General features: G+C 39.2%; 1 protein-coding gene across 1 annotated transcript in view; it reads left to right on the top strand.

The window, feature by feature from the left end:
* The window catches only part of EDIL3 (EGF like repeats and discoidin domains 3), a 236,244-nt gene that overhangs the window by 138,513 nt on the left and 82,181 nt on the right, over nt 1-15,550 (top strand). The window contains exons 4-5 of the mRNA XM_080972845.1: nt 1,105-1,233; nt 12,145-12,258. Of these exons, the coding sequence (XP_080828971.1) occupies nt 1,105-1,233; nt 12,145-12,258 (243 nt within the window). The remainder of the gene's footprint in view (nt 1-1,104; nt 1,234-12,144; nt 12,259-15,550) is intronic.

The following is a 15,550-nucleotide window of genomic DNA, read 5'->3' as shown; positions in this document are numbered from 1 at the left end:
GTAACAAAACTAACAATTAGTCTCCTGAGAAACAGTTTCTATCCAAATGTGATTTTGGTTTTAAATGCAGTGTAAGGAGTCTCTATGGGAGTATATTGTATTTAAAAATGGGGTATCAGAGTTTTTAGGGCTAACCAAGTTGGGATAGCTGGGATAGCAGGCTTGTTGGTTTTTGAATGTCTTATGTAGATTTTTTCCAACTTCGTTGTTCTGTATGGGACAATGACAATAAAGATTATCGTATTGTAATTAAAGAGGTACTCGGAATTCAGTGGTCTCTGTGGTATCAATGCCCATTTGTCTGATGATGAAAACTGTATGGTGGTGGTGATCAAATCCATTCTTTTCAACCTTTTCATGTGTTATTCAGAAAGGGTGTTAAGGAAAACTACACTATTTGACTCTCTTGTAAACAACAATGATTACTGGAGCTGGATCCCAAGCCAAACTGAGTCAATCTGGGATTTAGCAAAAGTCAAGTCTTTCCTGTATCAGTCTCTAGGGTCACAGCCAGCACTGTGACTCTCCAATGGTTTGACTTTACCCCTGAAAGTTCATATTCTTCCATTGTCTCCCCAGACAGATGGTTGCCAACAAAACACGTTGAGGCAGCCGTGGGTACAGGGGGAAGAATGAGACACAGGCAGGCTTCATGCATTGTGCCCCCCTCCCCCGCATTCAGTCTGCATCATCCTGGGTTGAATTGGGGCCACTCCAAAGCACCAGATCAAGCTCTGAATCAGATTGGGAGAGCCATGCAAAGCCCTAATGATTACTAATATATTATATATTTTGGAAAGTTGTTTATTTGCTATGCAATTGGATACCTCTGAAGATATGGTAATCAAATTTTGCAGGATGGTACTTGAGATCAACGAACAGGTTTTCATATATATTTGGATACAATTGTTCAGTATTTTGAATCAGTATGGACTGAACCTTTCAAAACTGCACTGATTTCCTGAGCAGTTAATACTTCCTGAGCAGATGTGTCTTCGCATTACCTTTATCACTTGATGACTGAGTGAAATAAGGGTAGCAAAGTGTCTTTCCTGCATTCGTATTTGATGTGTCATTTTCTTTTCATTCTTTTTTATCTTTCAGGGCCATGCATTCCTAATCCCTGCCATAATGGTGGAATATGTGAAATTAGTGAAGCCTATAGAGGAGACACATTCATAGGCTATATCTGCAAATGCCCAGAGGGGTTTAATGGGATCCACTGCCAGCACAGTAAGTTTCAATATAATACTTTCTTCTTCTGCCCCTTTAGAACTACAGTGCAATTCAGAGGTGACCGAGTTTTGGGGGCCTGTGGGCACCTTTGCAAACCAGAGAAAATGCTGTGGGCACCACACACACTCTAAACAAGGACACACTGCAACCGAATGCTTCTTTCATGCCTAATTTCAGTGGGAAAGGAGCACTGGAGAGAATCCTGTGCACCAAGTGATGACACATTGGTGATACAACTCCTATCCTACAAAGAGGTGTGCTGGTACAATTTTATGGACTTCAGACAACAGCTTTGGAAAACTATTACTGTTTTGATTGATCTTCTTCATATATTTTGGTAAGGTTGGCTATCAGTCTGAGGAGTTTTAAGAAAAGTGACTGGTAGGATTCCTCTATCCATGGACCTCGTGGGCTTACAGGGCGGTGGCAAGCTAAACAGCACTATGCGGCTCAGTGCAGCCACTACTTTAAGGTCTCACAGTGCCCCAGATTGATGCTTAGTCAGGGGAGTTAGGGAATTAGCATAGCTCCTAGTGCTGCTCAGACAGCCAGGCTATAACCATTTTTAAATGGGTGACACAGAACACACATCAGCAGTGCTCTGGTCAGACTCACTGGAACCTGGTGCCAAGTGCTGATTCTGGTCATCACCTTGTGGCCGTTCAGACTTGTATCCTAGTTGTTCAGAAGGGCTCAATTCTGAAGGCAGGATGGTGGAGGAGGGGAGAAACCTAATGATTTCTTCTTCTTTTTCCTTAGTATGTGTTTTTTAAGCACACACACAGTTAGAAGAACTTGATTCCTTGTCATAAAATAAAGATGAGTTGAATTGGGTGTCAGAAAAGTGGAATGTGGCCGGATTTGCCGTAGGGCTCGTGGTTTCGTCTTGATGTTGTCAGCAGTTCATTTGGTTAATGATAGCTGGAGATGAAAAGGGTTGTAAAAAGCAGATATTTATGCTAATAGGTTTTCCTCTATATTCGCTCTTTCAACCCATTTTAATACCAGCCTGAGACAGGTGCTCTTAGTCATGTTATTTAATTCAATAGGAAGACTTTCCTGAGGGCTTTATTAATGAACACACTGGATTTAAAAGCAATGGGCTTCTAACATTTAGGCTGAAGGCACAGCATTCATTTTACCTACAATTTGTTATAACTACTTGGGGAAATATCTATTAAATTATGAATTAGACTTCTACCACCACCACATTTCCTCATGATTTTGGGATTAAAAAGAAGAAGGACTTTTAATGCTTGTTTTCTCCATGTGAGCAATGCTAGGTCTTCTCTATCATGGAAGGCTTAGAGGAGGGATGGAGGACATGTGGCCCATCAGATATTATACTACAGCTCCTACCAACCTCAGACAGCATGACCAATGGTCAGGGACGATGGGGGTTGTAGTCCAACAACATTTGGGGGACTACAGATTTCTCATTCCAGACTTAGACAACACAGCAGCAAGAAGCAAGACATGAACCCAGTTTTGTCTCTCAGCAAGAATGGCATAGACATGTGGAAACCACTGACTCCACCAGGATAAAACAAGTCCAGTGACACCTGGTGACTAAACCATATATTGAGATGATCAAACACATTTTTTAAAATGTGAAGTTTTATACCTGCCTATCCCGATACAAATGAGTCTTTCAAAGAAGCTTGTAATTAAAAACTAAATATAAAAGCAATAGTAACCCAATCATGAAAATCCAAGTTAATAAAGCCAAAAACAGCCAAAAACAAAAAACACACAGAACAGCACTAACAATCAATGCATTAAGCAACAAGATTCAAAAACACATTTAAAAGGGGAAATTGTCAGTTGCTAGAAGTGGAAAAGAAAAAGAGAACCTTACCTCCTGAGGTGGGCAAGTCTTCTTGTATGTTGCCACCAACCTGTCTCTTCTAAGACATGCAAGAGAGGCGAAACAGCTGACAAACATGTAAGCGTAAAAGGTATTGGGGCTTCAAGTAGTCTGGTCACAAGCTGTTTAGGGCTCTATATGTGATAGCCCTTGGATTGGTAGCCAGTGCTGCTGATATGTTTATGGGGTCACATGATCCCAGATTTTAGCAGCAACACTGCACTTCAGTTGTTTCAAAACCAGGCCTGAATCCAGGCTGAAATCTGTCTAGTTAATCAGTTTCATTTGGGATTCTTTGAATTGGGTCACCAATAAATGCTTAAGCATCATATTAAAAAATGGAATATCGGGCACTGACTTATGATTCTTCAATACAGCAGAATCCAAAGATTGCTGCTTTAAAAGACAAACTATTGCCATTTGTAGACAGGGCAGAATAGAACGCTTAAGGAGAATTCAAGATTTTCACCACACAATCAGCTAGTCCTCCTCTGGTTGCCAGTCTGGATGGGCAAAGGTCAAGTACATATTTGAACAAGCTTCCTGGTACAAGGATCCTGTCCAAGTTGCTCCCCAACTACTGTGGACCTTGATGTAAAGGACCAGTAGCTACCCAAAAAGCTCCACTTGCCGATTATGTGCAGATAAATTAGCCTTTTATCACTGCCATCTTTGCCATGGAATAGATGTGAAAGTAGACTCTAGCTGTGTTCAGTCAGATTCATAACAGGTCTGCTTCTCTTGCAACTAGTTATCTCTTACCCATTTCATTGCCAACAAATTATCAGAAAACTGGAAAACCACAATGTGTTCAAATGGACAAATATAATGTGTTGGTCAGTTATGGGAATTGCTGAGGTAGCTTACTTCACACAACCATAGTTTCTCACAACTATCAGGATTGTATTTAAAACAAAAACAAAAACAGCCCACTTTATATTCTTAATTTTAAAATAATCTTATAGAAATAGAGTTGTCAGAGAAAAGGGAAGCTAGGCAATCCTGTAGTAACTTCAAAGTGAACATGTACAGTACCATTTTTATTACCAATGATTCTTTATTTTTGCCTCCCACACCCCCAATTTCTTAAGAATATGCATACCTTTTTCAGAAGCAAATATCACACAACACCATTTTTTTCAACTAGGAGAATATCTGCACTATCTCTTACTGTAGACTGGTATTTAGAAAATCAATACTGTACTTAAAGAGGAACTATGATAACACATTGACACTGTAGGTGCAAAATTAAAGCTATAATCAATATTGTGAAGTACCTCACCCCAGTCATTCTTGGGTTCCTTTGTTTTTTCAGTTGAAACATTCCAGCATACATTACCTTGACTAATGGAGTGATTATGTTTTGACTGGATACCACAACTCTCTGTCAGCTACTAACAATATAATATAATATAAATGTATCCAAAATGTAAATAAATGAACTTCAGGCTATATTTGTAGCATTTTAGAAAGCTGAACTCCTTTCCTAAATGCATCAACAGAGAGTAATCTAGTTGATTAAACACATTCTCCAGGGTGGTGCATGTTTTTGTCCAATTCCTTGCTAACAAATTTATATAGGCTTATAAAATATCTCCTCCTTGCTTCTTTGTCTGTGAACTCATTGGAATTCAGATATGTGCTCTGCTGAAACTTATGCTGTGTGCAGAAGCTGAGTGACCTCATTCCAAAGCAAGTGGCTTCTTCTGGAATTCAGATTGCTGAGTGTCGACCTGTAATTTAGTTTATCTCAAATTGTAATATCTAATATTATCCAACCAAATCAATTAAACTAGATAATTAGGAAACCTATCACACAACACAGACAAAATCATGCCAACGAATATCAAAATGAATATTTCTGTGATTCCCTGACATTTGGTTCATGTACTGGATCATGTACACAATTAATATGTAAATTGCAGAGCATATCACTATTAATTTTTACTGAATTCATATGCTGAGCTTGACAGCTGTGGCTTATTATTAATGTTTCAATATCCCTCAAAAGCTCCTGATGCTTCATTGGTGATACCAATAGGCACATATTCTCTATGCCACTGTGAGGGGTCATAAATTGAACTGCAATTAGTATGGGTGGGAAAGAAATCCCAGATGCCTCGAATGCAGTTGCTAATAATGTGATATAATTTAGCACTGAGCTGTGAAACAAAGTGTGCAGATGAGAACCCATGCTGATTTCTACCATTATCAGACCTTGTGTAACAGATGCATTGTTCTAGACACACCCTGAGGTATTAAAGGATTCCTAGGCTTTCAAACCAAGACTGCTTAACCACCTCATTAAAAGCTATCTTGCAACTGTACAATTCTCTGCTTCCCGAATTTTATTCCTCACATTTTGTACCCCATGATTCCTCCAAGGAGCTCAGGAAGACATACGTGGGCCCACCCCATTGTTTGGTTCACAATAAAACCTTGTAAGGCCTAGGATCACCCTGTGAGAGGGAATGTCAAATGCAGGTCTGCCCCAGTACACGTCTATCACATAACCAATTTCCCTCAACTTTTTAAGTGGAATTGGCATACGGTAGCTCCTAGTTCATTTATTTATTTTATAAAAGTTATATAGTGCTTGATCGGAGAAAAAACCTCCAAGTGGTTCATGAATCATCAGTGAGCTATACCCCATCTAGGACAATGATACTATTCTCTCATAGGCAGTCCAAGATGGTAGGTCTGCTCTTGCTTATCTACAGTTCCTAACCTAAAGCAACTACTCACCAGCAACAACACGCCACATAAGAGAATCCCAAATACAGGGGCCAGACCTGCAACAAGTCCAAATGCCAACTCTGTACCTAAATCCACACTGGCAACGCTGTCACATGGCCTGTTAACAGCAGCCACAACCATTCACCTGTCCATCTTCCAAGTTTGTAAGTGATTTCCTTTATGGTAGTGCCCCTATGCTTCCTACATCAGTTTCAGCAGAACAGCAGCCTCTCTATTGATACTGAGCTGGATAAGCTTATTGGCAAGGCAGCTACAGCAATGTAGGTATGGGAGAATATGATGCTAACATCCAATACCAAAGCAAAGGTCTACCAGGCATGTGTTTAGCACACTGCTTTATGGAAGTGAGTTGTGGGCAACTTACAACCATCTGGAGCAATCTCTCAGCACCTTCCACATGCAATTGTGTCATGAAGATTTGGTGTATCACATGGCAGGACAGAATTTTTTTTAAAAAGATGTGCTCTCCCAAGTCCACATTTGCAGGATATTCACAGTTTTCTTATAAATATTCATTGACATTTTTCAGTCACTAGATCAATTACAGTTTATTATACATCATATTGATTCAAGCAAATGACAAGTGATATAATGGATAATCTCAGTGTTCTATTTTTTTAAAAAGAGGTAGTTAACTTGTAGACTGTTGCCTCACCATTCCAAAAGAACAAAGTCTTTGAAAATATTATCTAGCCCCAAAATAACAACTAAGCAAGACATGACATGCATTTAGAGGTAGACAAACAGATCTCTTTCCATTGTCTCTTTCTGCATTGGTCTATAAATATGTAAAAATCAGCTTGAAAATCTAAATATGCATTTAATATGCACATTTTAATGCAGTTTTATATGCTTAAAAAAAAACCAAACTGTGTTGCAATGGAAACTTAGAATTAGTTCAGTTTCTTAAAAAAAAGTTTCTCATTGATCATAGAAGTTTAGCATTAGAATGGACTCCAAGGGTTGTCTAGTCTAACCTCCTGCAATGCCGGAATCACAGCTAAATAATCCCTAACAGATGGCATCCAACCTTTGTTGAAAAACCTTCATTGAAGAAGAGTTCACCACCTTCCAAGGTAGTCCATTCCCCTGGCAAACAGCTCCTATTGCCAGAAAGTTGGAATGTTTAGGCTGCATCTATTTTCTTATAATTCATTGGGCTAGTGTGTTGTGCTTTGTATGGGGCTACCCTTGAAGATGGTCTAAAGCAAGGGTCAGCAGCCTAAGGCCCATGGGCCACAAGCAGCCCATGGGGGTTGTTTAACCAGCTCATGGATCCCCGCTGCCTGCTAGGTCGGCTCCCGTGCACTGCACTAAACCAGTGTGGAGCAGCGTGGTGACCACCTTCCACGATGCTGGCCAGCTTCCCCTTGGCTGCAGGAAGCTCCTGCAGCCAATGGGAAGCTGTGCACGCCTCCTCCACACCAGAAGGAGTGCTGTAAATAGCGTTTGTGTGTGTACGCACGTGCTCCAGCCCACCGCAGTGTCTGTGGGACCGTGAACCGTCCCAAGCCACAAAAACTTTGCCAACCCCTGGTCTAAAGGCTACACCTAAAGCAGAATGTGACTACTAGGTTGCTGAGTGGGGCAGCCTGATAGGACCATGTGTCACTGAAAGTTCTGCACTGGCTGCCAGTGAGCTATGAAACCCAGTTCAAGGTGTTAATACCAGCATACAATGCCCTAAATGGCTAGTGATCCAAATACCTAAAGGAATAACTCTCCCAGTATCAACCACCTTGGCCCCTATGATCAGGTGAGGGGATCACCACGCATCTGAACAAAGCCAATAAATATGGACTAAAATTAGGATGTTTTCATGAAATCAAACGTAACAAATCTTTTTAGATAATGAATATCAGCCGTACAATTTTGACAAGAATTGTATATTTATTTATTTTTTGTTTGTATCATCCATATATCTGCTGAGGTAATTCACTGTTGCATTTGTATCCCAATCATCTTCCAAGGCGCTCAGGGAAATGTGCATAAAGTTAATTTATTTTCCTCCTCACTCGTCATGATACCATTGTAAAAAGGAAAGCAAATCTGAGAAATAGTAATTTACTTGCCCAGGGCCACCCAGAGTGGCTGTGCAGAAATTAGAATCCAGCTGTCTGAGGTCCAGTTCCAATTCTAACAATGTAGCACTACATGAATTCAGAAACTTCTGGGTTTTGTATACTTCACATTCTGAAGGTAGCGCCTTTAAACGCTTCAAGCTTAAGTAAATAATTCTCCAAAATCAGCATTATATAGCAATCCTCAGTTAAAGGAAGAAATTGTTATTTCCACCAATAGGGGTTTGCTTGGAGAAAGGCTCACACAATAGACCAAATGCTGGTTTATATGCTAATTCTCATTTTTATCACTCAGTACAGCACACTTATCATAAAGTGTGTAACTTATGTAAATATTTTCAGTTTTTCTCCAGATTATTTATTCAAACAAGCAAAAGCTATTATCTGAGCCCTGAGCGTATTTTATTTTTCTCCATTATCCGTTTCCTTCAATTTCTTAGAAAGTATAAGTTTTTCTCCAGTTCTCTTTCAAAAAGTGGCTTGTTTTCTTCCTTTGAAATAAAGAGTGAAAAAGTCATTTTATATTGAATCAGCACAATCTCTCCCTTTCCTCCCCAGAACTTCAGAGAGAAGGAAATGTTTATTGCTCTTTTTTGTCTCTCCAGGAGACCCTTCAGGTTCAGACAGCTTTTTGAAAATGACCTATTGGCCATTTGATTCTCATGAAATGTCTTGACTTCTAAATTTGGAGGTTGCTGGTAACCTTAATGTCTGTGTCATGACACAGTATGCAACACTGTATCAGTAGAGGAAAACAGAGACTAATTTAAGACAAAATAAAAGAGAGACTGAGCCTAGTTTATCTGAAGAAAAAAGAAATCTGATTCAGCTGCACATAATTTGGCAAAGCTATTATATTTAATTATGGGGAAAGTATTTCAACTTTCTGCAATTTCTTTATTGAAATTCAAGTAATAATTGAAAAGCTGCTCCATCTTGCATTTTAGCTGGACTCTTGCATGTGAGCCACCCAGTTATTGTTGAAAGGGAAGTGCAAGCTTGGCGCCGGTGTACATATCACACGAGTCCTGTTGGGATTGATCATAGCTAAGTGGTAGAACATAGGCTTTGCATGCAAGGGGTCACATTCTCTATATATGGTACCTCCACCAGGGTGAAAGCACTTTGCTTGAGCTGAGATCCTGGAAAGCTGCTGTCAGTTGGAGCAGACAAAACTGGACTAAATGGGCAAATTGACCTGGTAGAAGGCAGCTTCTTGTGTTCCTGTGGAGGCCAGTTGAAACTAATGCATGGTATGTTCAACCACACCATGACATAAAACTGCCCATGTGATGCAAACAATCCTGATTACAATCCAGGCTACACCTACCATGCGTAGAAGTTGCCATGTGGAATTCATTTTAACCATTATCCATGTAGCTATTATAAAGAATAGTTGCTCTGAGTTCTTGGCTTAATCATCCAGCAATTAAAAAGATACTGAAACTTCTAACCAGAAACAGCATGATAGAAGAAATGAATGTCCATCAGATTATGCCAATCAGTCATGCTCGTCATTGGTGCTAAATAAAAATATGCAAATTACCCCATGATGTATTTTTAATGCAGCCCTTTGGACTGAGCAGATGGCTTAGATTGTATGGTTTGGCTGTTTCCACTCCACTATCCCCAACCTTTCTTTCTCAGTGTTGATGTTGTTTCACTTTCCTTTTGATTACCTTATGATGATAAATTGCCATTTTCAGAAGTAATCAGAATAAAAGGTCCACTTCGTCCAACATTCCATTTTTAACAGAAGGTAGTCAGATGCTCCTGGGAAGCTTACAAGCAGAACATGAAAACAACTGAACACCCCTGCTGTTTATCTCTGCACTTCTGTGGGAATGGGTCAGTTGGATGAATCTGGTGTTCATAGGTATATTGCTTCTGAAGGTAGCTTAACTGCTGTTGTGATCTCATGTCCCACAAGACTTTAGCATTTAGGAAACAGACTTATTGAATCCATTCACATTATCATCTGAGGGCAGTCCTATAAACATGAGGGCTTTCACAATGAGACATTCTTATGTCTGTCCTTGTGCAGAAAGAAGGCTTTATTGGAATTAAAAGGTTTTTTGGGGGGGACAAATTTAAGCTTTTTCCTTTCTTTTAATAAAAGGTTTGTCAGAGAATTTTGCTGGTTCGAAATGTAGCTAAGCATCTATTATACACAAGGGGATTTGAAATGATATTTGCTAAAGGATGATGGCTTTATAATCTTGCCGGAATTGAGTTTACCTTCGGCATTAAGGCATCTCCAAATGTATTCTGTGTGAACCTTTCTTGTACTGACAGGCCAGTTTGTGCACAAGAAATATAACCAACAACTTTCATGAAGTTTTCAGAGTTTAATTTTGTTTTTGTTTTTTAACCCAATATATGCTCCTGCAGAACAACTAGTATATGCTATTACAGAAAACTGCAGCACATTCCTAGGCATGTATACTGGGAAGCAAGTCCCACCATGTGCAATGGGACTCTCTCAGATAAGGGCTTAGCCACACTTTTGCCCTGCTCTTTCCAGGTACAGGTTCTCTTAGGGAAAATGGAGCTTTAATTTATAGACCAGGCCTCGAAAGAGCAGGTGAAAGGTAAGTGTGCAGAAACCTTTAGGGTACAGCTTAAGGCTGAAATCCTATAACCACTTAGTTGGGACAAGCCCCATTGAACCAAACAGGACTTACTTTTGCGCAGAGATCATTTGGATTGTACTGTACAACTTTGACAGGTAGTATTTGCCTGCATTGTGTTCCTTCCTGTTACCTGTAACATAGAATACTTTTTAAATAATGTGACCAGCACCTGGTTGCAAATTTTACTTGCACAAGAAAACTATGTTCTCTTGGGAAAGTGCTTATTCTCTCTGTAGACTGAAATGTTCTTGTAATTTTGAACTATTCCTCTAATGACTTTTAACTTTCTTTCATATGACCTTTTAAATTGTTTTTTCAACAACACTACTAGTAGTAATACAATCTGTCAAAGTACTGGTTATATATACAGTCACTTTTGGTAATCAGGTTCAATAAAAATGATGGGAATTCTTTCCCTGGAAGCATACTTTTAAAGTGTGAAATTACATGGGAAATAAGTTAATGGCATTACTGAGAAGCCTATCCCAGTATATATTAAAGGCAATTATAATGGGGGGGGGGCAATTATTAACTCTCTCCATATCATTGAGAAAGTTTTAATTTTCAACCAATATTCACTCTCTTCAGGCAAGATCCAATTCTAGTAGATGGGGGGGGGGGTTGCTTCAGACAATGTTTCATTCATAGGAATGGGTCTTCATGTTATTCCATGTTGAAAGCTGTCACCTTTGAAGGACTTCATACCATGTGACATTTATAGGGAGGAAGAGCTACGTTGACCCCCTTTAGGATTTTCCCTATAGCTGGCAAATTCTGCCCTGAAGTAGATATCATTTTCCACAGAGTAAGGGCCTACTGTGAAGGTGATATTGACTGAATTGCAACTCTTCTAGAGTAGACACTGAAGAAATAGCTTTACAGTACTTTTCAGAGCTGTGTGCAGTCCAATGGATCAATTTCTATCAATTTTAAGTGAAGGACAGGAGATAGTAAAGGACTGGCTCCCTTAGTGGAAGTGAGTGAATATTTCTTATTTAAAACATTATAGTCTTCGTTTTGGAAATACAATAAAAATGCAGCCAATGGATCAAAACACTCAACAGGGTTGAAACAGCTACATCTATTGCCATATCTTGATACTGTGGGACAAAATATACTGTCTAAGTTTCTGCAGCCATCAATTATGCATTCTCCTGTTCCAGTTATGGCTTATGTCAAAATCTCATAATGCTCTTTTATGTCACATCAGTTTCAATGAAAGTGGGTTGATCATATAGCTGTCTTCCACTGAAACTAACTGAGGTGTTAAAGTGTCTTAATTTGAATACATTGCATCATATATATATAGAGAGAGAGAGGGAGGGAGGGAGGGAAAGAGAGAGAGATATTATTGGTTGGTCCTTAATTGTGTATTTGAAAGGGAGGGAAAGGTATAAGAGTTTCAACAGTGTTAAAATAGTTTATGCCTTATTGCATTCTTCAGTGAAAATATATTTGCTAGCCGTACTTACCATACACAATCTCACAAAGTGTCTGACTTTCTTATTGTGTAAAATGCAAATGTTATATTGAATATCTGTCTAATATTGTCACTGGGCATTCTCCACAGATGTGAACGAATGTGAAGCTGAACCCTGCAAGAATGGTGGCATTTGTACAGATCTGGTAGCTAACTATTCATGTGAGTGTCCTGGCGAATTTATGGGAAGGAACTGCCAACACAGTAAGTACAAATTACTATGTATGAATTTAAACTCCACTCTTTCTGTTGTAAAGTATTTAAATGAAGATGGTTTAAAAATGGCTGTGGTGTGTCTTCCAGTCAGAGCTTTGCTTGATGCCTATCTTCTGTAATGCTTCGTTCAAAGCTGCTCTCATCCCAAATCTCTTGCCATTATGCAACTAAGCCAGGCTAGCATCAAGGGATTTTCTCCATGCCATTCTTTATTGCTTCCTGTTTACTCTGTCTTCCATTTCCACTCTTTCTGAATTCCATTTTAAGAAGAGACTTTTTATAATCAATTCCAGAAACAGAGCTTTCTGTGAGGTTTGCTTTCAGGGTATTAGTGCCTTCGTTGCATTATCCCGCTTTGAGTTCATTGCTGATGAAAAGAAGCCAAAATATTGGTTTATTAAATGATTCCCAAAATGTCTTTCAGGGCACATAAGTTCTCTCAATGTGGAGTAGAATGGAATAATTATGAATGCTAATAATAACACAATAATATAAGCATGCAATTAAAACTATGTTACACTTCCTTAAAACCAAGTAGTTAATTAAAGTTCTTTAAATTCCTCTTCTATACATTTTCCTGGGGGACAAAACTCCATAGGTGTGGAGTGACCAATGAAAAGATAAAAATCACATAATAAATGAGTGCACTGATGGAATGCAAAAAGCAAAAACAAAACAAAACAGAAAAGCCTTGAATAAAATGTGTACGATTACATCAAGGTGCATGGGTTTGTTTGTTTGTGATTTTAACAGTATTGGTGGTAGTTTATTTATTTATTTGCAATGGGTTTGATTCAGAAATATACGTGTTTAATAGGGCTGGTGAAAGGTGTTCCTCTATGGTTCCAGGGACCCTGATGAATGAAGTGGCTACGGCATGTGGGACTGAGGAAGGAGGTCAGGTAGAGACAAGCTCCACCTGTGGGAATGCCACTCATGCATGTTGCCTCCACCTAATTTTCAGGGACTAGCCCTTCCCTCTCCACCCAGCTCACTGAGCCTTTGGGGGAAGCTGCAGGGGCTGCCAGGGTGAAGAAGGCTGTTCCTGCATTTGCAGCACAGAAAATTTGGGAATTGAAAATGGAACTGCAAAATTAAATTGCAAGTTTCCCTTGGTTTCACTTCAGAAAGAAGACTGGAGCTCCAAAATACATAGGGGGAGATATAGTATTTGAGAAGCATCTCTAAATGAGACCCATAATGAAGGTGTAAGCATTACAGGTGAAAGAAAATGCTGAGGCTTTGCTCTTCATTCAGTATAATTGGAAAGAGATAACTCCACAAATGGTTGGCTCAGTTTTGTAGGTCTCGGATTCATGTCTAATTCATGATGCCTTCTATCCACCACTTATATGGGCAACTGTGAAGCCATAGCTTGCATCACAATGCAGGCTGCATATACAGTGCCATTTAATTTTCATCCAGCAAACTCCAACCACTGGTTGGGGAAGCACTGTACGCAATCAACACCTATTCTGTCATTTCTTCTGAAATACTGTGTTTTGATGCATTTTCCTTCTATTGAGTTAAAGAACAACCTAGCTATTTTAAACTGGTAATGGGTACACAGCCTTAGTCATGATCTCAATTCAATGAGATCTCAATTTAATGCCCAAGGATTATATGGGAAAGTTCCTCCCCATTTCTAAACAGCAGGGAAGGTGTATGTGCATTGTTACTATTCTTCTTTATTGCTAATACTTAACTCGATGCCCTGTATAGTGAAGATAGATTTTACCTATTTACCCATTTACTTTTACAAATAGAAGGGCTTCTTCTATCCATGAAAGACTTTTGAACCAGTTGTGGAAAGGAGGAGATGATTTCAAGCAATTCAACCTTTCCTTTGCAGTTGCCCCACAGTTCTTGGTGGTCTCTTAACCCTTCAAAAATTGGGAAACTCCTCTGGAGCCCCCTCCAGAGGGGGAGGGGAGTTGGCAAATTTGCCTCCTTTGCTTCTGTTGGCAGGAGCAAAGTTCTGGATTCAAGCCAAGCTTTATAATGCAGTGCAAAATCTTTCATGGGAATCACTTCCATTTTCAGGCTACATTTAACTACCCTTCACTCTTAAGATATGTTATGGTGTGCAAATTCTATGCTGGACAGGTTGTTTAATAAACTGTAGAATACTGAAAGACCCCCGTTTAGGGAGCCAACCACATATCTCCCAAGCACTTTGGCACCATTTCCCTAATTTTTAATATTCATTTGTGAGCTATAAACATAAATTGGTGTTGCAGAGTTCCTATTAAAATGTGATGTCCTAATCATAGCACAACATTCTTCCTACAAAATATAGTGAGGTCTCCCACTTTCTTCACAAAGGTTTACCATGTCATAACACCTAATTATGTAGTTATGCATTGTAATTACAACTCCTAATTGTATCATTGCATATATTTACAATAATTATATAATTGAAATCTGTCATGCCAATTATGCAAATCGATGAGTACTGATTACATCTACCTCAGTTAAACCATGATTTTCCGACTATAGTCTTAGAATCCTTAAAATACTGCCACTGAGAATTGTAAAAGATATATATAAAAAATACAAACATTCAATTTAGGTTTTGGTCATGATGGATTTTTGTTTGTTTATTTTTCTTTGTTTTTCTTTATTTTGCTTTGAAGTTAACTTTGAACATCTTCAATCCAGGATATTTTTGAACTTCCCTGGAGAGACTTTTCACAGCTTGATTGTAGCTCACTTCCTACTGTTCATTAATTCCAACTGATAACTGTCAGCTACGTTACCTCTCTAGAGTTTGGCCTATTTTATTGATTTATTTATTTGTTACTTTTTTTTTATGACTGGCATTCATATTAAAACTTCACTGAAACGTGTGTGTGTGTGTGTAAGCAGCTATACCAACAATGGTATCTAATGTTGTCCATTTGCTGAGAAGGTGCCTGTCAACAGAATGGGCCCTAAGTCAGATCACTGGTCCTTCTAGCTCAGTATTGTCCACACTAGCCGGCATCAGCTTTCCAGGCTTTCAGGCATGGGTCTTTCTCAGCCCTACCTGGAGAAGTCAGGGATTGAACCTGGGACCTTTGGCATGCAAGGTAGATGATCTACCACTGAGCTATGGCCCTCTGCAGCTTTGCTCCCTAAATCTTTTCTGCGAGGTTGGGGAGCCTCTGGAGCATGTTTAGGTGGGTGCAGGGGGTTATAGGGGAATCACTTGAATAGAGTATAAGTGTTGCATGAAGTCCAGCTAAGTACTGCAACACAACTATTTAAGTGAGCAAGCTTTATTGTGGCCCCAGGAGCA

Source organism: Podarcis pityusensis (genome assembly GCF_964106645.2).
Source record: "Podarcis pityusensis genome assembly, chromosome: 11".
Lineage (NCBI taxonomy): Eukaryota > Metazoa > Chordata > Lepidosauria > Squamata > Lacertidae > Podarcis > Podarcis pityusensis.
This window is presented reverse-complemented; position numbering and strand designations above follow the sequence as displayed.